General features: G+C 52.2%; 1 protein-coding gene across 4 annotated transcripts in view; it reads right to left on the bottom strand.

Annotated features, from left to right (window-relative positions):
- Positions 1–481: 481 nt before the first annotated feature.
- Positions 482–27,830, bottom strand: part of TMEM120B (transmembrane protein 120B) — a 43,713-nt gene continuing 16,364 nt past the window's right edge. Inside the window, exons 2-12 of one of the 4 annotated variants that reach the window (XM_079149613.1) lie at positions 26,067–26,185; positions 24,254–24,370; positions 20,666–20,725; positions 19,957–20,052; positions 14,854–14,943; positions 6,360–6,425; positions 5,857–5,918; positions 3,876–3,964; positions 2,103–2,167; positions 1,609–1,677; positions 482–1,202 (exon numbers count right to left, since the gene is read on the bottom strand). In XM_079149613.1, coding sequence (XP_079005739.1) covers positions 1,151–1,202; positions 1,609–1,677; positions 2,103–2,167; positions 3,876–3,964; positions 5,857–5,918; positions 6,360–6,425; positions 14,854–14,943; positions 19,957–20,052; positions 20,666–20,725; positions 24,254–24,370; positions 26,067–26,185 — 885 coding nt within the window. In that variant the 3' untranslated portion in view covers positions 482–1,150. Of the gene's footprint in view, positions 1,203–1,608; positions 1,678–1,912; positions 2,168–3,871; positions 3,965–5,856; positions 5,919–6,359; positions 6,426–14,853; positions 14,944–19,956; positions 20,053–20,665; positions 20,726–24,253; positions 24,371–26,066; positions 26,186–27,830 lie in introns of all 4 variants that reach the window. The other 3 variants (XM_079149612.1, XR_013765459.1, XR_013765460.1) reach the window with 3 other exon arrangements.

The raw sequence follows: 27,830 nt of genomic DNA, 5'->3' as shown, positions 1-27,830 counted from the left end.
AGGGAAATAGTCGGCTGAGGCCTGTGCAGAGGGGCAAGGGGCAGGATGTTTGACTGAGGCTCCTCCACCCTCCCTACTACAGGCTGGCCTCTGGTAGTAAGCCTACTGTCCCCTCCTGCCCACACATTACAGAACCTCTAAGGTGGAGGGAGGTGGGGAAGGGGCAGTCTCCAAGATGGCTTAAGTCCCAGCAAGCACTGAGCAGGTGGTTCCTACTCCGAGTACTTGGGGCACGTTCTGGAAGGTGGGCCAAAGGGAGGGATGGTGGAAGGGATGGGTACTTCCAGTATCAACCACCTGGGCACCCAACAACCCAGAGGCTGGGGCGCCCTCTGCTGGCCAACTCCTTAAACCCTCCCACCTTAGGGCCAGCCTCCCAGTGACTCCAAGCAGGTCCCAGGGAGGCAAGGCCACTTTCCCAAGGGCCAGCAGGTAGGTGACTCAGGAAGCACAAAGAACATGAGGCAAACACAGGCAGTGGTTCTCTGAGAACTTAAATAATCCCCCACCACTGAGGTCAGGGGCTGTGGAGGGGGCTTACAGCAGGGGCAGCCGGGGCCCAGGGGAGGGGTCTCCACAGGATGCTGGAAGGTTCCATTCCACCCTGCACCCGGGTGCGGTAAGCAGCAAGTCAGCCTGAGTCCGACCCCTGCGAGGCACATCCAAACCCCTTCGTGAGGCATTCAAATGACGGGAGTGGGGACAAAGGGGCTCCCTGAGGACTTGGGCCCCTCCCCTTGTTAGAGCAGCGGGGAAGGCCTCAGATTCCAGGGAAGCTGGAAGGACCTGGTATTAAATATGTCATAAATAGGGAGGCTAACACTGTGCGGACAGGTGGGCTTCACATTCCTCACGTCCTGCTGGGAGTGGGAGGTCTCGGCCCTACTCCCAGCAATGCCCCTGGCCCCTGAGTTGCTACTGCCCTTGGCCACCAGTGACCAGCACCCAGGGTGCCAACAGGAATCCCCAGCTGTCTCAACGTCCGGGACCCCAGGGGACAAAGGTCGAGGGGCTCACAGCCCCTTCATCTCATTTCTGCTCTTCTGGAATTTGGCACACACAACCGTGCATGCAGTCAAGTCCAAGGCTCATGGCTTCTTCGTCTTGTTTCTGTTTTTCTGGAGTTTGGCGTGCACGACCTTGAGTGTGGTCAGGAAATTGCCAAGGAAGAGGACGAGGAAGGTGAGCGCCAGCACGAACACCTGCGGGCCCAGCGGAATGCAGCGCCCAGCAGCACATGGAGGACCAGGTAGCAGAGAGGAGAGAGAAGCTGGGTCAAGTCCCCTGCTGACATGCAGGTCCCCACCGCGGGCCCGGGGCCCCAGCAAAGCTGCAAGGGTTGCCAAGGACAGAGGTAGGCAAGCTGGGTAAAGGCAGTGAGTCCCCAGGGTCGGGCTGGCCCTGGAGGAGCATTTGATGAGGTGGGCCTCCTTGGTCCCTAGATCCCTGAGGGGCTCCGTGGGCCCCTGGAATCCCTCCCACTATCTCCCAGACCCAGGTAGCAAAGAGTTCTGGGCAGTAGGGCCCCAAGGCCCTACTAAGAAAGAGGTGGCTGAGGACAGAAATATCCCTAGGCCAGCTCAGCACCCACAAGGCCACACGCCATACCTGCCATTCTCTGCATTCTTCATGGCTGGAGAGCTCAAACAGCGTGACAGCATTGTAGAGCTGCCAGAACTGCAGACAGGAAGACAGGCACTGCTCACCCACTGACACGCCGGGAAACGGACCAGTTCCCAGCGTTCAGCACCAACTACACAGACAGACACCTTCCCCTAGCTAACACGCACCCTAGGCAGGATAGGTCTGAGGGCCAGTTCCAGCTCCTGTTCTTAGAGACCCTGAACTCAGAGGGCATGGGGACAAAGGGGGACCCTGAGGCTTCTTGCTCCTGCAGGAAGACCGATCTGACCTTGGCCATTGGCCAACAGCAGCAGGCAAGGCCTCAGATTCTGGGGAGGTTGGGATTCAATATGTCATCAACAGGGTGGGCTCAGGCTGTGCGGAGAGAAGTGGGCTTCACGTTTCAGCTGCCTGGAGACAACTGGTGAAGGAGGGGTCAGCACAGACAGGGGTACCCAAAAACAGCAGGGGGAACTCACGTGGCCACAGAAGAGGAAAGGTAGGAGGAAGGTGAGGCCCCGCCACATCCAGGACTGGAACCCTTCTGTAGAAAGCAGCAAGGAGACAAGGCCCGTTGAAGGGACTCAGGGTGCCCCCTGTCCTACCACGTACCCTAAGATTAGCCAGGAACACATACCAGGCAGGTGGCATTCACCTGCAGTCGGGGGGTGAGCAGTCCTCTGTGGCAACAGCCCAGAGACCTGCAGAGCTCTGCCACCACACCCCCACTCTCTCGAGTGACGTGAGACAGGCCTGACAATACTCACCCAGCCCCAAGCACAGCGTTTCCATTAATTTCCTTCATTGGTGCAGGAGTTGGCATTTTTTTTAAAAAAAAAAAAACCTTAGATGGATACAAACTTTGGATACAATTTCTTTTTCTTTTCTTTTTTTTTTTTTTTTTTTTTTTTTTTTTTTTTTTGCGGTGCTGGGGATTGAACCCAGGGCCTTGCACTCTACTGACTGAGCTATCTCCCCAGCCCTGTTTGTTTATTTTTATGTGGGGCTGAGGATCCAACCCAGTGCCTCACACGTGCTAGGCCAGCGCTCTGCCACTGAGCCATACTCACAGCCCAGGGTTTGCATTTTGAACTGGGCATTTGCATATATCATTTCAGTCACATCAAAGTATGGCTTTTTTTTTTTTTTTTTTTTTTTTTGTTACCAGGGTTTGAACCTGGGAGCACTTAACCACTGAGCCATATCCTCAGCCCTTTTTTTTATATTTTAGTAGAGACAGGGTCTTGCTGAATTGCTTAGGGCCTTGTTAAGTAGCTGAGGCTGGTTCTGAAGTTAAGATCGCTCCTGCCTCAGCCTCCCGAGTCAGTAAGATTATAGGCAAGCACCAAAGTGCCGGGCAACTAGGGCCTATTTTGTAGATTACTTGGGTAGAAATGACCTCCTTCAGTGATAGCAGAGCTTTTTTAGAAATCACTTCCCCTGAAAGTTTAAAAGGAGTCTCTAAACTCTTTTGATTGGGCACCCCATGGATGAAAAGGATTAAGCACACATTTCCAATGGACATGTGTTTATACATTTTTAAAAGTTTTTGGTGTCAAGAATTGAACCCAGGGCTTTGCACATCTAAGCGAACACTCTAGCACTGAACTATCCCCCCAATCCCTGTTTACACACATTTATATGTATATGTGTAATACACGAATTATATGCAAATCAATACTAGGTTAACAGTGTGTGTGTGTGTATGTATTTTTTAAAGACTTTTTTAAAATACACTTTTTCAGATGTTGACAGACCTGTATTCTATTTATTTGTATGTGGTGCTGAGGATGGAACCCAGGGCCTCACGTGTGCAAAGCCAGCGCTCCCCCACTGAGCTCCAGCCCAGCCCTGTGCGTGTGTATTTTCGAGATGGGATCTTGCTATGTTGCCTAGGTTGTCCTCAAACTCCTGGGCTCAAGCCGTCTACTACTTTAGGCTCCCAAGCAGCGGGGACCACGTGCATGCACGCCATGCCCGCCTAACATTTTGTATATTGTAAAATGCAGACAGAGAGTAGATACTCAAAAAGAATAAAGTCGAGGCCCAGCACTGAGGGCCTGGCACTGAGCCAGCCTCGCACTGGGCAACTGAAACAGAATCCACGATGAATTATAAAAGGCAACTCAGATAAAGAATGGCGGCCCTGGCTCTGCTGGGTGGAAGGTCTCATGTCCTTGGAAGGACGTCCCCCAGCATGGGGACCTGGGCAGACTCAGGGCTTGCTCCCCGCTGCCTGGCTACTCACCCACCGTGAGGTCCAGGTGATTCCTCTCACCCAGGGCTCGCAAGCGGTAGAGGCAGCCCCTCTGGTAATAATACTGTAGGAACTGGACGCAGCCTGCAGGGGGAGCACAGCACCGGGCTCAGGGCTGACAAACCCCAGGACAGGACTTCACCTCTCCCCCACAGCCCCAAGGCTCTCAAGTTCAGCAGACCTTACCAAACCACAGGCTGGTGGGACGTTGCCAGCCAGAAGACAGAAAAGCCACCCTGATACAACCTCCTCCCACCACACACACACACACACACCCTCTCCCTTTCCCTCTCTCCCTCTCTCTCTTTCTCTCTCTGAGCCCTCCTGGCCCCCACTAGTCTGAACCTGCTTTAGCCCTTATCCAGAATACAAAGAGAGCTTAGATATGTGAGGACCCATTTAAGCCCCAACTAGACTGGACACTTCTGGAGTTTTCCTAGGCATGCAGTAGGTACTCAATAGATGCTTGCTGAAATGCAAGATGTGCTGAGCTAAGCTGGAAGTTGCATGCAGTGCTAAGATACACAAGAGATGATTCCATATAATGGAATATTTTGTAGCTGCTAAATAAGGAGGTACTAACAAAACAAAATAGCTGTGATAAATTGTTAAAATAAAAATTTTAAAAGCAAGTTACAGGTGAAGCGCTGGGCAGTGATATTGGCCAAATGATATTGTTATATATTATGTTCATGTATGGATATGTAACAAATCCCACCAGTATGTACAACCATAATGCACAACAAAAAATGTGGGAAAAAATAAAATCAAGTTAATAGTAAAGTTCTACGTCCACATTTGTAAAATATGCATAATGCAATACATACACACACATGTGTATTAATAAAAACATTTGAAAGGACATAGATCTTAATGTTGCTCACCCCTGAAGGTGGATTATATACAATCTTCATTCTTGGATTTATACATTTATATTTGTTTGCAAGTAAGTTTTTATTTACAAGTCAGGTAGTATCTTTTTAAAAGGCAATATGGAGGGCTGGGGATACAGCTCAGTGTTAGAGCACTTGCCCAACATGCGCCAGGCCCTGGGTTCGATTCCCAGTACCTCAGGAAAAAAAAAAAAAAAGGTAATATGGAGCCAGGTATGGTGGTTGCACCTATAATCCCAGAACTTAGACAGCTGAGGCAGGACCAGAAGTTTGGGGCCAACCTGGGTTACACAGCAAGACCCTGTCTTAGGGGTGCAGCTCAATGGCAGGGCACATGCTCAGCATGCAGAAGGCTGGGGATTCCAGCCCAGCACTGAAGAAAGAAAAGGGAAGAGGGGAGGGGAGCGGGGAGGAGAGGAGAGAAAGCAGGAGGCAACCCCTCAGGACCGATTCATCGTACACCAATCCAGAGCTATTCTCTGTTTTGTTTTGGTTTTGGGTTTTTTTTTTTTTTTTTTCTGGTACTAGGGATTGGATTCAGTACAAGGGGTGGAAAGACCTAGACCGAGCTATATCCCAGCCCTTTTCATTATATCTTGAGACAGGATCTCATTAAGGTGTTTAGGCTGCCTGGGACTTTCCATCCTCCTGACTCAGCCTCTGGAGTCACTGGGATCACAGGTGAGCACCAACACCTCCAAATGAAAGCAATAATACATATTTGCATTTTAAGGAGTGATTTAAAACTGGGAGCCAAGGTTAGTGGCCCCAACACTGCTCAGTTCCCACAAGGTGCACTCAGGCCCACTCGGACAGAGCCGGGGGCTCAGGGACAGGGGCAGGGGCAGGCTGGCTTTCCTCTCCCAGGGCTGGGGGCAGGGAGGTAGGATGGAGTTCATCTGCAGGGGGTGGAAACGGTTCTCTTCTGGATTTCTGGTCAGGGTCCTCTCCCTCCCTGGTCACGGTCCTCTCCCTCCCTGGTCACCCTTCTACACAGGCCAGTAGGGATGTCCACGGGGGGACCCTTTCAGTGAGAGCCCCAAGAAATCAGCCCCTTCCCCAAAGCTGGGTTCAGACACTCACTCTGAAAAATTGAGAATGCTAAAAACTGATTGCGGAACTTCTGATAAATTAGTCCATTAGGCCTGGAGAGAAAGAGAAAGAAAAGAGATGAGGCGCTTTGGAATCTGACATTGGTCTCTGTCCCAGCTCCACTCCAACCAAGGGAGAAGAAAAGGTTTTAAAGTTAAACCACGGTTCCTGATTTCTGCCCTTATTTGTCCTGGAGCTGGGCCAGGTTATGCCCACCATTCCTTCCAGAACCAAGGGAGTTCATCCGTCATTCCTAAACCTCATTCATTCTTTTGACCTTGCTGTTCCCTGTCACCTCTGCCCCAGCCTGCGGGCAACTGGGAAACATTCCCAGCTATGAAACTCCCAGCTGGCCCGACAGGGTCCTGTTTAAGCTCTTACTTGCCTTCCTGACCCAAAAGTCTCCCCTGGAGCACCCCCGCCCCACATCGGTCAGCCTTTAACTCATCCAGCTCCCTGGGAAGGTTCAAGGGGCCCAGACCCGGGTGACTCACCACGTCAGCATCACTCCAGACAGGAACGTAGAGACATAATGGTGAGACACCCACCAGCCTTTAATTCTTGGGGGAAAAAAGAAGGAAAGAGGCTCAGGTGGGGAGAGAAGTACAGGTGATGGTGGTCTCTGTTCCCAACTGGGGCAGCGGGGGCTGCTCTGCAGCTGGACACAGCTTCTCAGAGTGAGGAATGGACAAAATCAAGGGCTGAGAAGTGGCTTGGTGGTAGAGCACTTGCCTAGGAACGGGCGCAAACTATAGCCTGCCCCTTGGTGATCCTAAGGAGACAAAAAATCCTACGCTGACGACCTGCAGATTATCCCAGAGACCCACTCAGGGCTCCAGGGGCTTTGGAGACCCTCAGAACACATCCCTAAGATCACCTGGCCTTCAGGCCCGCCTCCCTGTCCTCCCTGGGCATGCTGGCCTTTTCTTGAGCTCAACAAGCCTGCTGCTGCCTCAGGGCTATTAGGGACTGAACTATGCCCCTCAAATTCCCATGTTGACACCCACCCTGCCCCCTGTACCTTAGAATGTGACCGTATTTGCAGACAGGGTCTTTAAAGAGGTAACTGAAGTTACAGAAGTCACAAAAGTGAACTAATCCAATGTGGCTGGTGTCCTTGTACAAAGAGGAAGAGACACCAGGGATACGTGTGCCCAGAGAAAAGGTCAAGTGAGGACACACTGAGAAGGTGGCCCTCTGAAGGCCAAGGAAAAGAAAGCTCAGGAGAGACCAGTGTGCCAGCACCCTGGCCCTGGGCTTCCAGCCTTTGGACCCTTTAAAACTGAAGATGTGTTAAGAGGCCTGGTACAGGACACTCCTCATGGCAGCCCAGCAGGCTGATGCAGGGCCTTTGCACCTGCTGTTCTCTCTGCTCCAAGACTTTTGCGTGGCTGGGTCTGGTCTGGGTTTGAATTCAAGTTTCAGACCAACTGTCACCTTCTCCGAAAGGCCTTCCCTGCCCGCCTTGCTGAAACCCTGGATCATATTCCTGTTTAATTTTCTTCACAGTGCTTATGGCCATCTGAGAGCACCTACTCACGTGTTATCTGAGCCTCCTTTCCCACTCGTACCTGAACCCCAGCACAGCAGGGACCTCGTCTCTGTTGCTCACTGATGTACCCGTGACGCCCAGATCAGAGCAGCTGCTCGTAAACGTGTTGAACAGACACAGGTGTATGCACTCACACAGAGCTGTACACGTTACCCTGGACAGACACCCTGATGACAGGCTCCATGTGTGGCATCTCCCTGGGAGCCACGTGCCCCAGGTTCATCGTCATCTATGGTAGACCCCTGCCCAGCCCTGGACTTCATTCATCCAGCCCAGGAGCTGTGGGGACTGTGTTCTCAGACCCCGCCTGCCTGGCCTGGGGCCCTCACACTCCAGCTTAGGGTGCCTGAGAGGAGTTGAACCTCAGATCTTCACCTTTCGAAGTCCCCACGGCTGTCTCAGGTCTCTGCTGGCTTCCCCAGCTCCTCTCTGGGAGCTGCTGTCCAAACCATGGAGCATGAGCTCTGCTAAACACCCCGGGGAGCAGCGGGGCTCCTTCCTCCCAAAGACTGCACAGTGGGTGACAGCGGTGGGAACAGCAGTCACCTCGGCTCCATCAGAACTCTACAGAGCAGTGGGGCAGGACCGAGCAGGGAGATGCCCAGGAGCTGCCTCTCACCAGGAGGACCCATGAGGCTCTGCCGGGGACGGGGATGCTGGATGAGGCTTTCTTTTTAGCTAACATCAGCCCGCAGCTTGCTCTCCTGTCACCATTGCCAGGCCAATCGGCAGCCACGGGCCTGTTTCTTAAATGCCACACGACATTCCAAGGAGTGGCTCTGCCATGGTCTACTTGGCGCTTCCACAAATGGTCACCTTGCCTCTCAGTGCTATTGTGACATCCTTGTGGAAGTCCCCTGGCATGACGTTCTCTCCATGGTGGTTACCAGAAGCAGGATGGCTGGGTCTGGGTATGTCTTGTTACCTGTCAAATCATCCTCCAAGATGGCTTCCCCAATGTACACGCCCATCGGCAGTACATTTGTTTCCCCAAACCCTCACCACCTCACCAACACTGGAGATAACATTTAAAATTTTTGTCACTGTCTTTTTTTTTTTTTTTTTTTTTTCTTTTTTCTTTTTGTGGTACTGGGGATTGAACCCAGGGCCTCGTGCGTGCCAGGCAAACACTCTGCCACTGGGCTACATTCCAGCCGCTGTTATTGGGATCTTAACTTGCATTTCCTAACAGGTGGTTGGATCCATCAGAAAACCTTCCTTTTAGCATGCGCACATCACAAGAACGAGGGCTGAATCTTAACCACCCCCTCTCCTCTTTTCAGCCCATAAGACATTTCTGGATATAAATTAGCTGTTCAGGAAATAGCCTGTGTGTGTGTGATTCAGGGATTATGGTAAGAGATGAGGTTTTACACAGCTCTGTTTTCCTAGCACTAACGGCACCAGGTAAATAACAGGTATTCAATAAATGTTGTCACGAATGAAGTGATGTCCAGGAGGTATAGTGGGTGAAAGAAGCAGCTAGTCTGTACGCCAACCACCACAGGGTGACAGGAGATCACATTCATCCAAATCTTTGTCACCGGCACTGTCCCAATTCTACTATCCCCATCTTGCCTGTCCGAGTGTAAGAGGATCCCTAAATCCAATTTCCTAATAGTAAATACAGCTGGCCAGACCCTCAGACCTGGCTTAAAGATCAGCCAAGGGCCTGGCCTGGCAGTGCACGCCTATCATCTAGCTACTCAGGATGCTGAGGCAGGGAGATGGCAAGTTTGAGGCCAGCCTGAAACTTAGTGAGACCTTGCCTTAAAATAAAATTAAGGGTTGGGGATGTAGCCTAGTGGGTAGAGTGCTTGCCCTGCAAGCACAGGGCCCTGGGTTCAACCCCAGCACACACACAAAAAAAGGCTGTGGATGTAGCTCAGGGGAAGGACACTCATCTAGCATGCATGAGGTCCTTGGTTCAATCCAGGACTGCCCTCCATCAAAGGGCAACCAAGAGGTCTCATTGCAGCCCCCTAGAGCTCTGCAAAGCCACAAGGGAGCCCTCAGATCTTGACCCCCACCACTCCTTTGTCCTATACCCCCAAGTTTCCCTGAAAAATCCCCTTTCCCTGTCTGGGTGCTGCTTGGGCCAGACCAGACTCTGGATAAGCTTGACTGAGCAGCAGCTTTTAATTTCACAGCTCATGGTGCCCGGAGCCCAGTTCTGACAGATGCCACCAATAAACACAGCTCAGCAACATGGGGTGAAGCTAGAAATGGCATCTTCCCCAGCTCAGCATTCACGAGCCTCACTGTCCATCTGCACACCCCAGGGCTCTGGGCTGGTTTTGTGTCTGCGTGTGTTTATATAACAGGTCTGATTGTGATATAGTTCAGATACCGTCCAATTCACTCATTTGTACAATTCAGTGGTTTTTATTATATTCCCAGAGCTGTGTCACCACCATGATCAATTCAGAACCTTTGAATCACCTCAAAGAGAAACCTGCAAAAACCCCGTAGCAGTCACTCTCTGGGCCTGTTTGCCATAAAAATAAGGCCTGTGGACTTGTTTTTATGAGCAGACGGTGGAGGGCCCAGGAAGAGCAGGTGCGTGTGTGGCCAGAACGAAGGGACAGTATGTTTTGGACTCTGCGGACTGTGCGGGGACATTGCCGCTTCTCCCTTCAGGACACACATGATACGTCTGCACCTGTGCAGAAGAGATGCGCAGCAGGCATTGGTCAACCCATGGCAGTTTCTGGCTCTGGGGTTCGGGCAACCTGGACCACTGGGGAATGGCTTCCACACTGGGGGCTCCTCCCCTGCCTGCCACCCACTACATGTCTGTTCCCAGGACAGGCCCCTGAAAAGCCAGGGACCCAAGCACTGCAGCTCCAGGAAGACTAACCGGACTGCCAGTCATTATTGATTCTGGCGGAGAACTAACTGTGGTGGACATCAGCTGTTTTGCCATCTGCCAGTCGCCACCCATCCTGGTCCACGAACTCCGGTTGTGGACAGTCACCTGACTCGCACACCTTTGGGTGGTTTGGGCGGAGCAGTCCGGCACGACTCAGAACTGGCCAGTCGGTGCTCAGCAGCTCTCTGGCAACAGCAAGTGGCTCAGGGGTCAGCAAGTCACCCCAACCTAACAGAGCAGAAATCTGAAGATTCCCCCGGGATCAGTGAGGACACAGGAGGGGCTCTCAGCTCTGGGGCTGCTGACCTGGTACCAGGCCAGCCTGGGCTGTGGGGAAAACAATAGGGCGTCGGTGTGCGCCTAACACTGCTAGAAGCCGTCACGGTGGTGCACGGCCCAATCCCAGCGACTCAGGAGACTGAGGCAGGAGATGGCCAAGTTCGAAGACGGCCTTGGCAACTTAATGAGGCCCTGTCTCAAAAAATAAAAAGGGCTGGGGGGGAGCTCGGTGGCAGCACCCCGGGTCCAATCCCCAGTACTGGAGTGGGGGACACTGCCTTTTTCTCCTCCTTTTTCCAGTTATTTGGGCTCACAAGTGCCCCTTCAGACTGAGTCCCACCTGGTGGGTTGCCATCATTTGTCAAATTAGAAAAGGAAGCTCATTTGTTTCCTGAGCGAATGAGCTACATCTCAGGTGGGAGGCAGCACACCCTGGTGGCTCCATTCTGTGCTGGGGACCCACCCCTGCCCCAAGTCTGCGTCTCAGAGTACACCTCCTGTGCAAAGTCACGTCTGAGACACAACCAGGAAATGGATGGGTCTCAGGGATCCACATCATGTACGGCCACAAGTGTGGGAACCTAAATAGAGTAGGTTATACTCTATGTGTGTACATTCTGCCAAAATACATTCTGCTGTCATGTATAACTAAAAATTGAAAATAAGATATTAAAAAAAAAAAAAAAAAAGGAGTCTGAGGGAGACAAGCCTCCAGGAGGCACACATGGTTGGCTCTGCTCTACTGTCCCTAGAACACCAGTATGGTCCAAAGACTTTCCTCTCTGCAGAGTGTGGCTTGGGTTCATTTCAACAAAGTCCATGGGTGTTCACTGGGTACCAGCCCTGAGCGCCTGGGCTACTGCAGAAATGAGAAAAGTGCGTCCTGACCTGGATCCCTCCTGCTGTCTGTTCCCAGGACAGGCCCCTGAAAAGCCAGGGACCCAAGCACCTGCAGCTCCAGGAAGACCAACCAGACTGCCAGTCATTATTGATTCTGGCGGAGAACTAACTGTGGTGGACATCAGCTGTTTTGCCATCTGCCAGGCGCCACCCATCCTGGTTCACGAGCTCCGGTTGTGGACAGTCACCTGACTCACATACCTTTGGGTGGTTGGGCGGAGCAGCAGTCCGGCATAATTCTCCCGATTATGGAGGAGAGTCTGGGTTACATGCTAGGACATCTCCACACATGCTCTTGGGAAATGGTTTCTTAGCTATTCCCTGGTGAGGGGCCAGAGTAGGAGAAACCTCCTAGACCTCCTTCTTCATCTGCCCCAGGATAAATCAGCTTTGAGAAGGAGCTGGGGGAGGATGGAGACTAAATCTGCAACAGATGTTGAAAACGAGTCGCAAGCTTGAGTCACCCAGACTCAGGCTGCCTGCCTCGCCCCCGCCCCCACTCCTGCACTCATCCTAGAAGCCGAGGCCCTCACTGGGGCCAGCTCGGGAAGACAGGCCTGGAGGAACGGTTCCATCACAAGCTGAGATCGCAAGGACCACACTTACCATGCCAGGGCCGTCTTTTAACTCGCTGGGTGTTCCCAAAAGGTAGTGGGAGTTATCCTAACTCTGGTGCTCACTGAATGTGTGATGAACAGCACATGCGGGGGGGCAGGCAGAGCAGGCTGCACAGAGCTTGGCAGTGAAAGTGCAGAGACAACCGCTCCTGCTCTTCCTCCAGTTTGGACACCCAGGAGCCGGGAAAAGTTCCAGCAAAACCGTTAGGTGAGTGAGGCTTGCCTCTGGAACTCCATCCCTCCCTTACGTACCTCCAGTGAGTGCCACGATTTCAGGGACTCTCTCTCAGTCCTGCTCCTTCTCTTGGTAACCACCCCCCAATAGCTCAACATAGTAAAAACAAACAAACTCACCAGAATAACTCTTACTAAAGTGCGAATGACCGTTAAGGATAAAGCATGCCCCCGAGGACTCTAATAGAAGCTCAGCAGAAGGGTGAAACACCAAGACTGAGGGCAAGCCCACGGCTACAGAAAAGAATCAGTGGTAAAATTGTCTTGCCAATTGCCCTGGTCCCGTTTCCCCACCACGTACTACTCTGGACTCTCTCCAACCACATCCCAAAGCAGATAGATACTATTCACTCTAAAATTAAGGGAAACTATGAATGTTACTCATTTGGTAAGGTCTTCTACTTCAGTGTTTCCCAAAGTATGGGCACATGCCACCCAGTTTTAGGATGACACCAGAATATCCCACCAGATGCAGTGAACCGCAGGGGAAGGTCCATTGTTTAGTTCTTTAGCATTCTCCCGATTATGGAGGAGAGTCTGGGTTACATGCAAGGACATCTTTAATGTTCCCTCTTATTTTATTTATTTATTTATTTTTTTGGTACCGGGGATTGAACTTAGGGACACTCAATCACTGAACTACACCCCCAGCCCTGTTTTGTATTTTAGAGACAGGGTCTCACTGAGTTGCTTAGCGCCTTGCCATTGCTGAGGCTGGCTTTGAACTCTTGATCCTCCTGCCTCAGCCTCCCTCCCAGAGATTACAGGCATGTGCCACGGTGCCTGGCTTTAATGCTTCCTGAGATCTGCTCGTCTCCCTTTCTCTATACACACACGCACAGACAGCAGACCTCAGGCCCAGGAGCTAGAGAAACAAGAAAAACTGACACCGTGATTTCTACAGGGAAAATAAAGGGATGCTTTTACAGAATGCTTCTACAACTACTGCTCGCTTTCCATGAACGGTGGTGAAATCGTTTTCTTATAATCGTAAATCAACATACATTTAAGTTTAAAAAAAAAAAAGTAAGATTGATTTAAAACACAGGTTGTTGTGAATATGGCAAAAATGGCAAGGACAGAACGAGCAGTTTGAGAAACACTGAGCCGTCCACACAGCTCTGTGCTGCAGGCTGCGTTCCTGAGTCAAGGTGCTCGCGCTTGGCTGACAGGAGGGAGGAGCTGGTCCTTACCTCTTGGCTTTACGTGCAGAGTGAGATCCGGCAGGGCAGGGACCTGCCATAAGAGACCACCAGGCAAAAAAGTGAGAAGGTGGCAAGTAATTTCAGGGGCTTGGCAGATGTCCCCAGGCTTCAATATTTAGTTCTTGGCTGATTCTTACCAGTCGCAGGAGGGAGGAAGTGGGGAGGGGCTGGGAGGCTGTTCCATGGTCACCCCAAAAGAATCAGACCTTCAGAAAAGGGTCCTCCAAGGGGCAAGACGTGGGTCTTTTATTCCCCCAGCACTGGGAGGCCAGGCCAGGGCCCTGTGCATACTAAGCACGTGCTTTTCCCGGAGCTGCACCCCCACATTAGGGATCCTAACTGGGCCCCGTGGCTCAGCTCGGGGGCAGGCAGAACAGAAAGGAGACCAAGAGAAAATGTGGGGTTTCTCAGACTCAGAGCCCTTTAGAGCTGGGCAAAGAGGGGGGCCCCCAGTCATGCCAAGATTCACTCAGGACACTAACACAATCACTCCCTGCAAGGCACCTGGAACCTGCCCAAAGAGGGGACATGGCTTGCTCAGGGTCACAGAGCGGCTCAGCGACAGCACCAGGACAATAACCCAGGAATCCTCTCTCCTGACACAGGACAGGTTTGGCCCAAGACCTTCACCCCTGTCCATCCTTCTCCCCCTCCAGCTGTGGAGGCCCATCCACTCTTGTCACCAAGACCCAGCCGTCCTCCTAGAAATAATATCCTGGTGCTCCTCTGAGGAGCCACACCCCTCCTGGCAAGTGCTTCTATGCTGCTCATGATGGGGCCATGGGCAGGAGGCCCCGGCCTAGCCAATCACAGCAGTGCAATGGCGGGCAAATGACTGGTTCAGAGACCAGGTCAGCTCCTGGACCCAACCAATGGCACCCAGTTGCTGAGTCATGGAAGAGAGGAATGTGTCCTGTTTGCCAGGAGGGATGGCATGGAGCCTGAGAGTAAAGACAAGACAGGAGAGGGCAGAGGTGAGAGGTGAAGAGGAACTGGGTCCTGGTGGCACTCTCAGAACACCTAGATCAAACCTTACCTGAAGTCAGAACCAACAAACCTGCTCTTTTTTATGAGACAACAGATTTCCTGTTATGCTAAACCAGTTTGAGTTAGGGCTCCTTTTGCTCCTCAGCAGAGTAACCGTAAATAAGACGCTGTGCCAATAGCACCAGACCCAGTGTCCCTCCCTCTCTGGGTCTGAGCAGTCACAGAGCCCCCAAGGGGAAAGGGAATGCAGGTCGAGGGTGTCAACCCGCACCTGAGTCCCCTTCAGGACAACTCCTTCTGGCTCCCTCTGTGCCCCCGCCCCCAAGCTGGGCTCCCAGTTACCTGGAGCCATTGCTGATGAGAATGCTCTCCCGGATGGTCAGGGTGCAGTAGTACCACACCAGCAGGAAGTTGAAGACTTCGTCCGTCACCCTGGCACGAAGAAAAGGTCGGCCAGTCCTTCACCCCAAAAGGACAGCACACGGGATGAGGGCTGCCCACGGCAGCCCCCACCTCCGGAACCCCTCTCCACCCTGGCAAGCAGAGGAGTCGGGCCCTGGGACACCTCCTCTCCCTGAGGCAGCCGAGGCCACTCCTCGCTCCACCTGGCCCTCCCTGCACTCCGAGCTCTGGCTGAGGATGCCCACCTCCCCAGGCCGTTCGACCCGGGATGACCCATCTCTGTTCTGAACTCAGGCTGTCTGGGAAGCTTCTGGGTGACAAGAGAAGGACTTGAAGAACTGGAGACTCGCAGTTCTATTCTAGGTTGTCCGCGGTGGTAAGATGCAAATTCGTCCCATCTCCTTAAACCAGACACACTGTTTTGGGGGAGGGTTTGGGTTACTGGGGATTGACTCTAGGGGGCTTTGCCATTGCGATACATCCCCAGATCTTTTTGTTTAATTTGTGACAGGATCTCTCACTAAGTTGCTGAGCCTGGCCTCAAACTTAGGATCCTCTTGCCTCAGCCTCCACAGTCACTGGGATTGCAGGTGCGTGCCACCACGCCTGGTTAAACCAGATATAAATTTGTTATACCTACGAAACAAGTCTCGCAGCCTGTGTGGCTATAAGGCTAAATGAAGAAATAATCATTTGCCTCCTCTTGCATGGTAACGGCCTGGAGCCTGGCTGAGCAGGCCTCGGATGTGGGCAGAATGGACGGCTGAAACCCTGCCAGAGACCCACTGGCCTCAGGCTGCCATCTGTAAAGTGAGGAGGACCCCCGACTGGAGCATTCCTGGGTGAAGGCTCCTGGGATACGCCAGCGACGGACAGCCCCCGGAGGCGACCCCACCACCGACCCTGGGGAGGGCTTCGTCTTCGACCCTGACAGGGAAGCCTTTCTGCCCCTGCCTGTGTCAGACGTCTCCTGGGAGAAATGACCACAGGCCTGGGCTGTCTGCAGAGAGGGGAGGAACAACACCCCCAGTCTCCACCCTGAGAGAAGTGGGATGTCCCTGAGCTGGGAGAGGAAGGATGCAGCCCAAGTGGCAATGGGGTACAAGTAGGGGCGTCTCCAAAGCTATGTGACTGTTTTGTGGGGTGAGATGACAGTCGCCCTCAGACCCAGGGCTGAACGGTTGTCGCCCACAGAGACAAACTCAGGAAAGTCAGGACCACACTCTGCAATTCCAGGGCCTGAGTTCAAATCCCAGCTCTGCCCCTTCCCAGCTGCGGGACCAAGGACAACTGTTTCTCCTGGGAGCTGGTGCGTCCCCTCGGTGAGCGCAGTGCGGTGCAGGCTGTTAGTAGAGTGCTCCAGACACTGTCCCTAGTCTGGGCTACAACTCTGGAAGTACCAGACCATCCAGCCTGAAAAATGAGGTTCAGAGGAATCAGACTGACAGGAATTTGACGGGAAGTGATGGTGGCCGGGGACAGGTCTCCCAAGACAGAGGGTCACTTTCAATGCAGGTTTTCCTGCTCACCTTCAGCAGGAGGCAAGCTCAATAGCCAGTTGTTGATACAAGGACACTTTTTCCAGTCCCTTCCTAAATCTTCTGGATGAAGACAAAACGTTAACCAAGGGCAGTGGCGCAGGCCCGTAGTAATCCCAGCTTGGGAGGCTGAGGCAGGAGGATCGCAAGTTCAAAGTCAGCCTCAGCAAGAGCAAGGCACTAAGCAACTCAGTGAGACCCTGTCTCTAAAGAAAATACAAAATAGGGCTGGGGATGCTTGTGGTTCAGAGGGTGAGTACCCCTGAGCTCAATCCCTGATACCCCGTCCCCCAAAATATTATGGCTCCAGCACTTGCTCCAACATGCTTGAGGTGTGGGCCTCATCTGCTTGGCTAAGCATATGAGTCTCCTGTGGCTGCTGTAACGAATCGCCACCAACTTAATGGTTCACAGAAACCATTTATTCTCCTACAGTTCTGGAGGTCACAAGTCTGAACTGGGTCTTACTAGGCTAAAACCAACCTCTTGGCAGGCCTGATGCCTCCTGGTGGCTCTCAGGGAGAATATGCTTTCTGTCCCTTTCTAGGTCCTAGAGGCTGCCATATTTCTTGTCCCTGTACCCCTCCTATTTTGGTTTCTGTCATCACGACTCCTTCTGTGACTCTGACTCGTGTGAGGACTCTTACAAGGACCCTGGGGCCACGTGAAAAACCCAGGATAACACACCCATCTCCAGATCCGTAGCCCAGTCACATCTGCAGAGCCCCTCTTGCCACAGGTTCCAGATGGGGATGTGCCCACGACTCAGCCTCTGACACGGGCAGGTGTATCCACCGCGCCCATGTTTGTGTGACTGCCGACTGCCAGCACCTTGGTGTGCCCAGGGCTCCCTTGGGCCCCCAGAGCCCTCCCTGCTGGTGTAAGAAGCAGGTCAGAAGGTGGGGGAACTGACACCCCCTGGGAGTAGTCCTGGCTGCCCTGACGGACAGAGCTGGGGACGAACACACCGGCTGCTGGCCCTCAGGTGGGCTCGCCCAGGGCATTCTGTACTGTCCCTGGCTTCTTTGCAGCACCGAGCTCCTACTGCCCCGGGATGGCTCTTCCTGTTTCGCCTTCTATCCCCCTACCCGTGTTTCCTGGGATCATCTCCCGAATAAAGTAGAGGCACTAAATACTTGTCCTGGGGGTATTAATATACTTGTCTTCTGAAGGAAACTCAAAGATGGTACTACTTCCTACTTTACAGATGAGGAAACCAAGGCTCAGAGAGGGGAAGTGAATTGCCCAGGATCACACAGCTGCTAAGCCTTAGAGTGAGATCCAAACCCAGGTCCATTGAAAAAAAGCTTAACTCTGACTACTTTGTTACTAGTTGGCTTGAAACCCCACAAAGCAGTCCTGACCAGACATAGCTTCTTGGCCTGAAGAGACAAGTTTCAAACATTCTAGGGACCTCAACAAAGCTTCCTAAGCACCAGGCAGCTTGGCAGAAAAGGTGTCCTAGAGACCAAGGGAAAGACGAGGAAACAGTCAGAGAGGAGAAGGGCTCTACACAAGGTCACACAGCCTGTGAGTGGTAGAACTGGACCTCAGACCCAGGGCTCTGGTCAAGTCAAACTGCAAGCTTAGAGGTACCAAGCAGGGTGTTAGGGTGGAATGCCCAGCACAGAAACTATACCAAGGGGGAAAGTACAGAGAGCCCTGCTAGGTGGGCACACTGAATGTCAAGCTGAGGTCTCTGGTGGAGGGCAGAGGGGAAACAGGGTCTGGCTACGTTGTGAGGCTGGTCTTAAACTCATGGACCCACAATCCTCCCACCCCAGGCTCCTGAGCAGCTGAACCCCAGGTGCATGCAGCCATGCCTGGCTGTGCCCGTCCTCCTGAGAGCCCAGTCCTAAGAAGCTGACAGTGACAATCGTCACCGACAAGCAAGTACTAATGGCACCACAGCAAGTTCCCCGTAGCTACCGAGAGAGATGAACTGCCACCTAGCCCCACTCCCCTGCCCCTCTGTCAGCCTCAGGAGGTGTCCCCCAAATCGTGTCCACTGGGACCTCAGCATGTGACCTCATTTGGAAACAGGGTCTTTATAAATGTGATTAGTTAGAAGGAGGCCATGCCGGATTAGGGCGAGTCCTCCATCCTGGCTGGTGTCCTTACAGGAAGGCCATGAGTGAGACACTCAGGGAAGGAGCCATGTGATGACAGATCCAAGGACGGCCAGCTGGGACAGCCGAGGAGGAACCTGCCTCGGAGCCTTCAGGGCCAGCACGGTCCTGCCAGCACCTTGCTTTCCGGCCTCCAGAACCACAAGAGGATGCATCTCTGTCATTTTAAGCCCCTGGCTGGGGGTACTTCATTACGGCAGCCCCAGGAGACCCACGCAGAGGGGAGGGGGAGCAACGGGACTGTCCATCCAGGCCCAGGGTGGAGCACTTGACAACACAGCCCAGGCTGCCCTGGAGGGCCCCACACAAGGGATGCGAGGGAACATGGTTGCACACCAAGAACTGTTACCCCTTCCAGAGGGGAGAGTGTGCCCAGCCTCTGCCCCCGGGGAAGTGGGCCAGGCTCCACACGGCAGGCAGCCATGAGCCCAGGGCCTGCAAGAGCCTGTCAGGTCCCTTGAGTAGCCAGACCAGCAGCAGGACTCTCAGACAAGCGCAGGCTAGAAAACAAACCCTTGACGCGTGGGCCAAATCCCAAACCGTACTTGGCTGCCTCCCCTCTGGGCAGAAGACCCAAGGCCAGTGGGAAGAAGGGACCCCAGGAAGTGCTGTGCAGCCCCCGCCTCCCTCCTCAGAGAGCTTGGCCACCGGCAGTGTGGACTCACTGACTGTCGCCACCCTGTGAGCTATGGCCTGCTGTCACCTTGTCTTACAGATGGGGACACTGAGCCGACCCATGATAACAGCCAGGTAGTCTCAAAGCCAGGGTTTAAACCCAGGCAGCGTGGGCTGAATCTTTTTCTTTCTTCTTTGTTTTGCAGTTGAGATATAAGTCACATACCATAAAATTCGCCCTTTTGAAAGTAGGTAAGTCAGTGGATTTTGTTACGTTTGTAGAATTGTGTACAACAGATATTACCTAATCTCAGAACTTTCTCTTCACCCCAAAAAGAAACCCTATAGCCCATGAACAGCCACTCCCTGCTCCCCCTCCTTCAGCCCCTGGCGGGCCCTTCGCCGGCTCCAGGGACCAACCCCTTTGGGTATCTCATATCCGTGCCACCATGTAACGTGGCTCTCTGGGTCTGGCTCTCTCCTCAGCAGCGTGTCAGCGCTTCCCTCTGTGGCTGAACGGCTGCGCGTCCTATGGCCGTCACCAGCCTCTGAACTGCTGGGTCAGCGGGCCCTCCAGCAGCCAGTTAAGGGATGGACGCAGGACGCTGGCACTGCCACTTCCCATGGGGAACGTCCGTCCCCACCCTACGTCTTACCACGCCAAACACTCCAGAAGCAGGGGCCCTTGCCTCCACCCGGACCCCTCTCTCCTGCCCCCTCCTCATGCCCTGTGTGCCCACACACACTGCCACCCCGGCTACCTGTAGTGAAGGACAAAGCGACAGGCCACAGCACCCAGGAGCAGGATTATCGTCAGGTAGAGCTTGAACTTCTCATACTCGTCCTTGTAGGCAAACCTGCCATGACATAACCCCCGAGGAAGGTCACCCCCAGCCCCACCAGCCCTAGGCCTACCACTGCCGCCACAACCCACTAAGGGAGGCAGTGGCCTTGAGTCAGTGAGGACCATCGAGGGGAAGAGGGCCAACTATGAAAGGTCCCTCTGCCCCTGGACTCCTGGGTTAGGGCTTTGGGCCCACGATATGAAGAGGCAGGCCAGAGACAGTCTCTCCCTCAACCAAGTGCCGCAGCAGAAACACAAAGGTCACTGCTGCCTGGAAATGGAGAGATTCCAGTGGGCAGGAGCACCCTTTCCCATGGGAAATGCTCTAACGAGGCAAGTAATAAATGCTGTAAGAAGGGAACAGAGAAGGGGCCATTTTGATGGGAAACGGGGAGTCTTATCCAGCAACACACTGACTCTGGGAAAAGAAGGAAGGAAACCTTTCCCAAGTGGTCTCCCCACTGAGGAGGACCAGGCCAGAAAGACCGAAAGCCAGAAGCCCAAGTGCTAACCTGCTTTGCTTTACGTAAAAATCCGAGCTTGGACCCATCTTCCCCAAGTAAAAAGCTCAAGATGTCTGGATTTTGAGCCAGTATTGGGGGAGGGGGAGGTCCGGGCATACTTACTTGGCCTGGTTGCTGAGGAGGGTCACGTTCACATTGCCAAGGACCAGATTCAAGTAGAGCCTGGAAGGAAAGACCTGTGAGAGTCACATTCCTGAATAGCCTTAAGAGTAGGTCCCACCCAAAATTATGCAGGCTTAGTAAGCATGCACTGAGCACTTAGTGTGAGAAAATAGGCCCCACAGCAAATGAGAACAATGATAACTCAAGACTATGGCAACTTGGGCATGACTGTCTGATTAGCTCATTTGTCCCCATCAAAGCTGGCTTTTTCCCAGTCTCCCTTGCAGCGGGATGTGAGCATGTGACTAAGTTCTAGGCAATGAGATAAAGGCATAAGTATAATCTCTAGATCAATTTAGGAAGGGTTTTTTGTTGTTGTTGTTTTGTTTTTGGTGATACTGAGGACTGAACCCAAGGGTGCTCTACTACTGAACTACATCCCCAGCCCATTTTATACTTTTTTTTGAGACAAGAGTCACCCTAAGTTGCTGAGGCTGGTCTCAAACTTGCAATCCTCCAGCCTCAGTCCCCTGAGTCACTGGGATTCCAGGTATGCACTAATGTGCCTACCTAGGATTCTATTTAAAATTAAGGCATAAACTCCAAAAGTGTATGTCTTAAGCATAAGCATGATGAATTTCTATGTATTTATACAGGTGACCAACACCCAGGTCAAAGAATAAGACATTTCCAGGCCCAGGAGGCTCCCTCATGCCCACCCCAACGGGGTTAGTAGCTTCCACCATGAATTCCTTTTGCCTATTTTTAAACTCCACATGAATGTATACAGGGCAGAATCTTTTGCACTTGGCTTCCTTCCCTGGATATTCCAAGCTGCATCCGTGTGGAGGGTATTTGGCTTGTTCTCTTTTCCATGGTAAGTAGTATTCCATGGGTGGATACACCACCACTGATTCATTTCTTTTTCTTCTGATGAACGTTTGGTTTATTTTCTGGTTTTGGTTGCTTGTCAGTGTATTGCAAGAGTACAGAAAGTCTACTTTCAGCAAATTTCCAATACGTAAGACGGCATTTTTAAAGACAGTCCTCATGCTGTGGGCCAATCCTCAAGACTGGGAGAGCACTTGCCTAGAATGTACAAGACCCTGGGTTCCAAACCAGAACCCGGCACCATAAACAAACAAACAAACAAAGCCCCTCTATGCTTAGTCAAACTATGTAACAAGTTTGTTGCTTTTGACATTTCCCCACTTGCCCTGTGCCCCTGCCCTTGGTAACTACCTTTCCATTCTCTTCTTCTATTTATTCACTTTTTTTTACTCCACATATAAGTGAGATCGTATAGTACTTTTTCTTTTTGCATCTGGCTTATATCACCGAACATAACATCCTCCAGGTTTATCCGTGTGTTTTTGGTTTTTGGCTAGCTGTGAATATACTTTTTTAAAAAAACTGAGACGTAATTCACATACCATGAATTGTGCCCTTTTAAAGTACGCAATTTAATGACCAATAACACAGTTACAATGCCAAGCACCCATCCCCACTACCTAATTCCATATCATTTCCACCAAACGGGACCCAGCACCACCAGCAGTCCCTCCCCACTCTCCCTCCCCTGGCCCCTGGCGACTCATCTACTCTCTGTCCCTATGGATTTGCCTATTCCAGACATTTCATCTAAATAGTGTCATACAATCCCTGGCCTTTTGTGTCTCACTAATTTGCTGTGAGCATTCCTACATAGTCTTGCGCAGGATATAAACACTCACTTCCCCTGGGGATGTGCCCAGGAACCGACTTTCTGGGTCACAGTGTGGGAATGTGTCCACCTTCCATTGGAAATGGCAAACATTTGCCGTAAAAAGGGATCTGCTTGCTCTCGTGCTTCTCCTTCCCTTCCAGATACCGTGAGGGTGGGAGCCGGATTTGCACCTGCATGTCGGGACCACTCCCCAGATGGAGGGGCATCTGCTGAAGGGTGCCCTTCAGCACCTCCAGCACGCGGGAGGGCAGGCTCTCCCTGTTGGAGCCATTGAATGGTTGGGCCTCTACCGCGAGAGCCACCAAAGGGCAGACAAGGGACCTCAGGGGAGGAAGGACAAATCCCACACAGGGATGGGATGGGGGTCTGGAAAGGCTTCACTGAGGTGGCGACATTTGCATTAGGCTTTGGATAGTAAGCTTGAGAGGAGATAAAAGAACAAACGGAAGAGCCATCTTTCTAGCTACCAGGGGAATCCCGGGGCATTTCTGGTCGCTATAACTGGAGTAGAAGTATAAAGAGGGCTCTGTCTATTCTCTCCTGCCCAGCATTGAATCCCTAGTTTCTTCATCAGCAAAGCAGGAGAATCACTACCCTACTAAGACCCGAGGGGAAGGGACATGACCATGGCTAAGCCAATCAGTCAAGAATGGTCACATGACACAATTTAGGACAATGAGACTTTCTTCCCAGAGCCACTGAGAAACAGACTGCCTCTACTGGGATTACTACACAGGTAGGATATAAACTCAGAGTTCCTGCAGACCCGTTTATAAAGTCTGCCTAGATATGAAATATACACATTAGAAAAGAAAGGTTAAAAAAGCTAAATGAGACAGGTCCGAAGGGTATCATTTGAGCAGCAGGATCCTGCAATACCTGAAGCTATATCTAGACTTTTCAGTTACAGGAGCCAATAAATCCTCCATTTTCTTTTAGGCAACTTTGAGGTGGGTTTTCTGTCATTTGTAGCATAAAGATTCCTGACTGATGTCAAAGGCACAAAGAACTGGGGACAGAGAAGTTAGGGAGGGGGGTTTGAGCAACACTGCAAAGAGGATCATGCAGTCAGGAGCAGAGGCATACGTCTGTGATCCCTGCTACTTGGGAGACTGAGACCAGGGATCACAAGTCCCAGCCAGCCTGGGACATAAGACCCCGTGTCAAAAACAAAAAAAAATGCGAAGGTCCAGGGACACAGCTCAGGAGAGCACTTGCCTAGCATGTGTGAGCCCTGGGTCCCATTCCCAGTACAGTGCAAAAAAAAGGTCATAAATGCTGGGCTGCTCTTTCATCCTGTGGAAAATGACTGCCACCTCACTCATGGGAGCTTTTAATCCACATAAGCAGAAAAAGGAGACACTAGGAGGAATGGGTCAGAATGTAACAGGGCTAGAGAGCCACCTCCCGTCCCACTGGGACCTGATGGGTGGAGGCCCTGACAGCACTAGGGAGCCAAGAAACAGGGTCAGGGTCAGAATGTCCCACATCCACATCCTGAGCCCCTGGGCCGAATATTCCTTAATGCTTCTGAACCTTGTGGAAATGGAGATACCCTGATCTGATGCACCAGGTTATTGAGATAAAATGACTGATATCATAGGAGCCTCCAGCGCAATGCTGGGCATGCAGTAGGAACACAATATATGTTGGTTCTCTTGGTACGAAACACCATTCCTCTCGACCCCAGGTGGTACTCTCAAAAGAGTCCTCCCAGGAACATTACTACCACCCGGCAGGGGCCTAGGCCTCTTCTGGACTCAAGCTCCGTGGGGAAGCATCCTTCTTCATCTCCTCTCAACCTCGGGCCCCTGAAGGGAGGGGAGAGTCCCACAGCAGGGCTGGATGGGTCCCGCTCCTACCCATTCTTCTTGGGCAGGTAGGCCTCCATGTCAAAGAAGACGTTCTGTCGCTCCTTGATGTGGGCACTCATCTGCTGGGCCAGCTCTGCCTCCTCCTGGCTGGCATGGCGCTTATACCTGTGGTGGGGGATGGGCGCAGAGGCAAGGGCATTACTCAGATTGGGGGAGAGCTGGGACTCTGGGCATTGCCCTCCACGTGTCCACCCCGACCAGGGCCTCTGGCAAGCTTGGTTCTCCCTCTGGACCCTCTGGGCGTGACACTGACTCCCTGTAGCCTTGGGACCTTGGAAAAGTCCTCATATTTCTTTGCCTTATTTTCCACACTGGAATGTGGGGAGAGCAGGGCCTTCCTCATAGACAACAGCCTGTGGGAATGAGTCAATGAGTCGATGCAGTGTAAATCCCAGAATAGTGCTTGGCACACAGTAGGATCTCAGTGGATCAGCTGGCAAAATTATTTTTCTTCTCGTGGTTCTACAGGAAAATAGGTAGAAGGATAAGCAGCCAATCACAGTCTGCCTGTCTCCCTCTGGTGAGATGTGACTCTCAAACCTAGAAAAACGAAGTCTTGAGACAAGGCACCCTCAGGAGGGTGGGAGGAAGGGGTCCTTGGTCTAGAGCCCCAACTCACAGGTTGACCTTGAAACCTGGTCGACATTGCAGCTGGGGACACTGGCAATGTCTGGAGACATTCCAGTTGCCACAACAGGAGTGGGGAGCCCCGCGGGCATCCAGCAGGCAGGGGTCAGGGATGCTGCCAAACATCCTACAACACCCAGAACAGTCCTTCACGGCAGAGACTCATCAACAGTGCTGAGGCTGAAAACTGGGCTGAAAACAGATGGGCCTCGGAGGCTGCCATCGGAAAGATGCGCTTTGCCAAGAGTGGTGATGTGTTCACATGGACCAATCCACACCTGCTTACCCCGTCGCTAACGAGCTCCCGATTCCAAACCGTGCCACCAAGGCAAGGGATGGGATCAACACCTTCCCCCAACACTGCCCGTGAGGGAAGGGAAGAACTGACCAGGAGGCGCGAAATCTAAAGCAGAGGTCAAGGTAAAAGGCCTGGTCACATCACTTAGAGCCTCAACCTCCTGCCTGCCTGGGGGACACAGCATCCATGAAAGCCCTCACCTACAAGGGATGAACTTCCAACCTGGAGACATGAGGGCCACGAGGGGAACATGATCTGGGCTCAAGAGCTAACTAAGCCAAGAGCTCAAGCACTTCTCCACCTGGGACCCCAGCCCAGTACCTCCAACGCCAGAGACCCGGGGGGAGCACCCTGCATCTGTGAGAATACCTGCTCAACCTGGCCGACAGGACTCCTTCCATCAGCACCCCGGCTCTCACCTGAGAAACCTCTCATTCTCTTCCGCCCTCCATTTGGACCGAGCAGAGCTCTCCCGCCCACTAAGGTCCACAGACTGAGCACATGACTTAGTCTTACTCAAGCGGAGTCATAGTGACCGGTACAAAGATGGGCACATGACCAATCCCAGCCAAAGCAGGGCAATCCCAAAACTTCCTCTAGAACACTGGGAAAGACAAGTTGTATTCTACTGGGGGGACGGGACCAACCCAACAGGAAAGAAGCCTAGAGGCTCTAAACTTGATATTCTAAGTGGCCATCTCAGTGACCAGGAGGGGACAGTCAGCCTGAGAGCAAAGCCAATTTGGAAGATGACAGAATTTAGAGGAAAAAAACGGATTCCTACAAACATCCTTTGATCCCTGTATCCAGCGCTGCCTGAGGCTGATGCTGCTCTCTCACCGTTAGAACTTCCATCTCTGTTTAAGCCCCACCTACCTCTGAAGTGCGTGCTTCAAGTCCCTGAGGCGCCTCTTCTGCTTGTGGATGGAACCGCTGCACAAGGCCTGCAGGGCCGTCAGCTCCTCCAGCTTCTGCCTGTAGGTCCTGTGGGTCTCCTGAGGGACGGGGTGGCCAGGGCAGAATTCAGGGGGGGAACATGAACAGGTCGTCTTTCATTGTTTGTGATCAGGGACATGACGACAGAGGTCACAGGCTGATAGAAAGCAGCATGACACAGCGCCTGTGTCATAAGGAACCGCTGCTTTTCCCTGCCCAGGTTCCCTGTTCCTTCTGATGCTGCCATCAATCAAACATGCCACCAAGGGGCTCCCGCTAGTCAATTCCTAGTCCAGATGCTTTGGTAGAACTGGGTTCCCATCCTAAGGGTGGTCATGTGACCCTGCCCGGGCCAACCAGTATCCTCCAGTTCCCTGGCAACTGCTGGGTTCAGAGTTGAACATGCGGCTCCTGATGGCCCAATGAGAGAGGGCCCCCGGACTCTGGCTAGAAGGACTGGCTTAGAGATCTTCTTTTCCCCTGAGGTTTGCTGATCTGGTAGAACTTACACACGGACTCTGAGTGGGGAGAGCCTTCCTAAGAATGAAGTCAAACAGAAAAACAGAACTGAACTGAGAGATGGCAAGGGGTGCAGTTCTCATAGCATTGGATATGGTGTATCTCCCAGGTTCATGTGCTGGAAGCTTGGTCACCAATGTAATGGTGCTGAGAGGTGGCAGGACCTTTAAGAGGTCGGACCACGTGGGAGACGATTAGATCATGGGAGTACCACCCTTGGAAGAGATTGCCTGTCTTGCAGGAGTAGGTAAGGTCTCAGTGGGTTGGATTAGTACTCATGAGGGCAGATTGTTATAAGCAAGGCTGGCACCTTCCCCTGAATCTCACTTAAACACAGGTACCCACTGGCCACTCTCACACATGCTTCTACCATTTGATGCCATCTTCCATGTTATGGGACAGCAAGAGGTCCTTGCCAGATATGACCACTTAAGCTTAGACTTTGCAGCCTCCAAAACCAAAGTCAAAATAAACTTCTTTTCCTTATAAAGCAACCAAACTCAGATATTTTATTATAGCAACAGAAAATGCATTTTGGATCTTGGGTCTAAGCAAGTCTCAATGGCATGCTATCCAATACCCTGGGTTCTATGAACTGATAAATTCCTGTTCACTTACTGCTCCCTTTGACTTCAGTTTCTGATCCCGGCAATGGAGAGAGTGCTAAGTCAACTAGGCAAAGAACATACCTCTTCCCTTACAGCCACCTGCCCTCCCCCATACACAGTAACTCAATAAACTTGCTATCTCATTCTTGGAAATAACCATTCAGAGCCACAGGAGACTGCATCCCAATGCTGGGAGAATGGAACACAGTAATTTTGAATTGCTGCTTCGAGGAAAGCAACTAATAGGAAACGTGGAACATGAAATTAAAATCAATAAGCCAATGGACATAATTTAAATGGCTGTTTTTTGGCTGTTGAGGAAACATTTTTAACAAAGGGAGAAAAAGGGGATGGCTGGCCAGTAAGGAGAGAACCTGCCAGGCAAGGTCTCCAGATACGAAGTTTCAGCCAGAAAATAAGGAAGCAGTGAAGTTGGTCACCTGAGCAGATACTCAGGAGTGAAGTCCAGGATGAGTGAGCGAGTCACTGTGGCCACCCACCTGGAAGACAGAAGGACCAGTAGCCTCCCTCGCTCTTCCTGGGCCTCCCAAAGAAGGAAATCTTGCTGGGGTTTTTT

Source organism: Sciurus vulgaris (assembly GCF_902686455.1).
Source record: "Sciurus vulgaris genome assembly, chromosome: 8".
Classification (NCBI taxonomy): domain Eukaryota; kingdom Metazoa; phylum Chordata; class Mammalia; order Rodentia; family Sciuridae; genus Sciurus; species Sciurus vulgaris.
The sequence above is the reverse complement of the archived record's forward strand: the minus strand, read 5'-3'. Positions and strand labels throughout refer to the sequence as shown.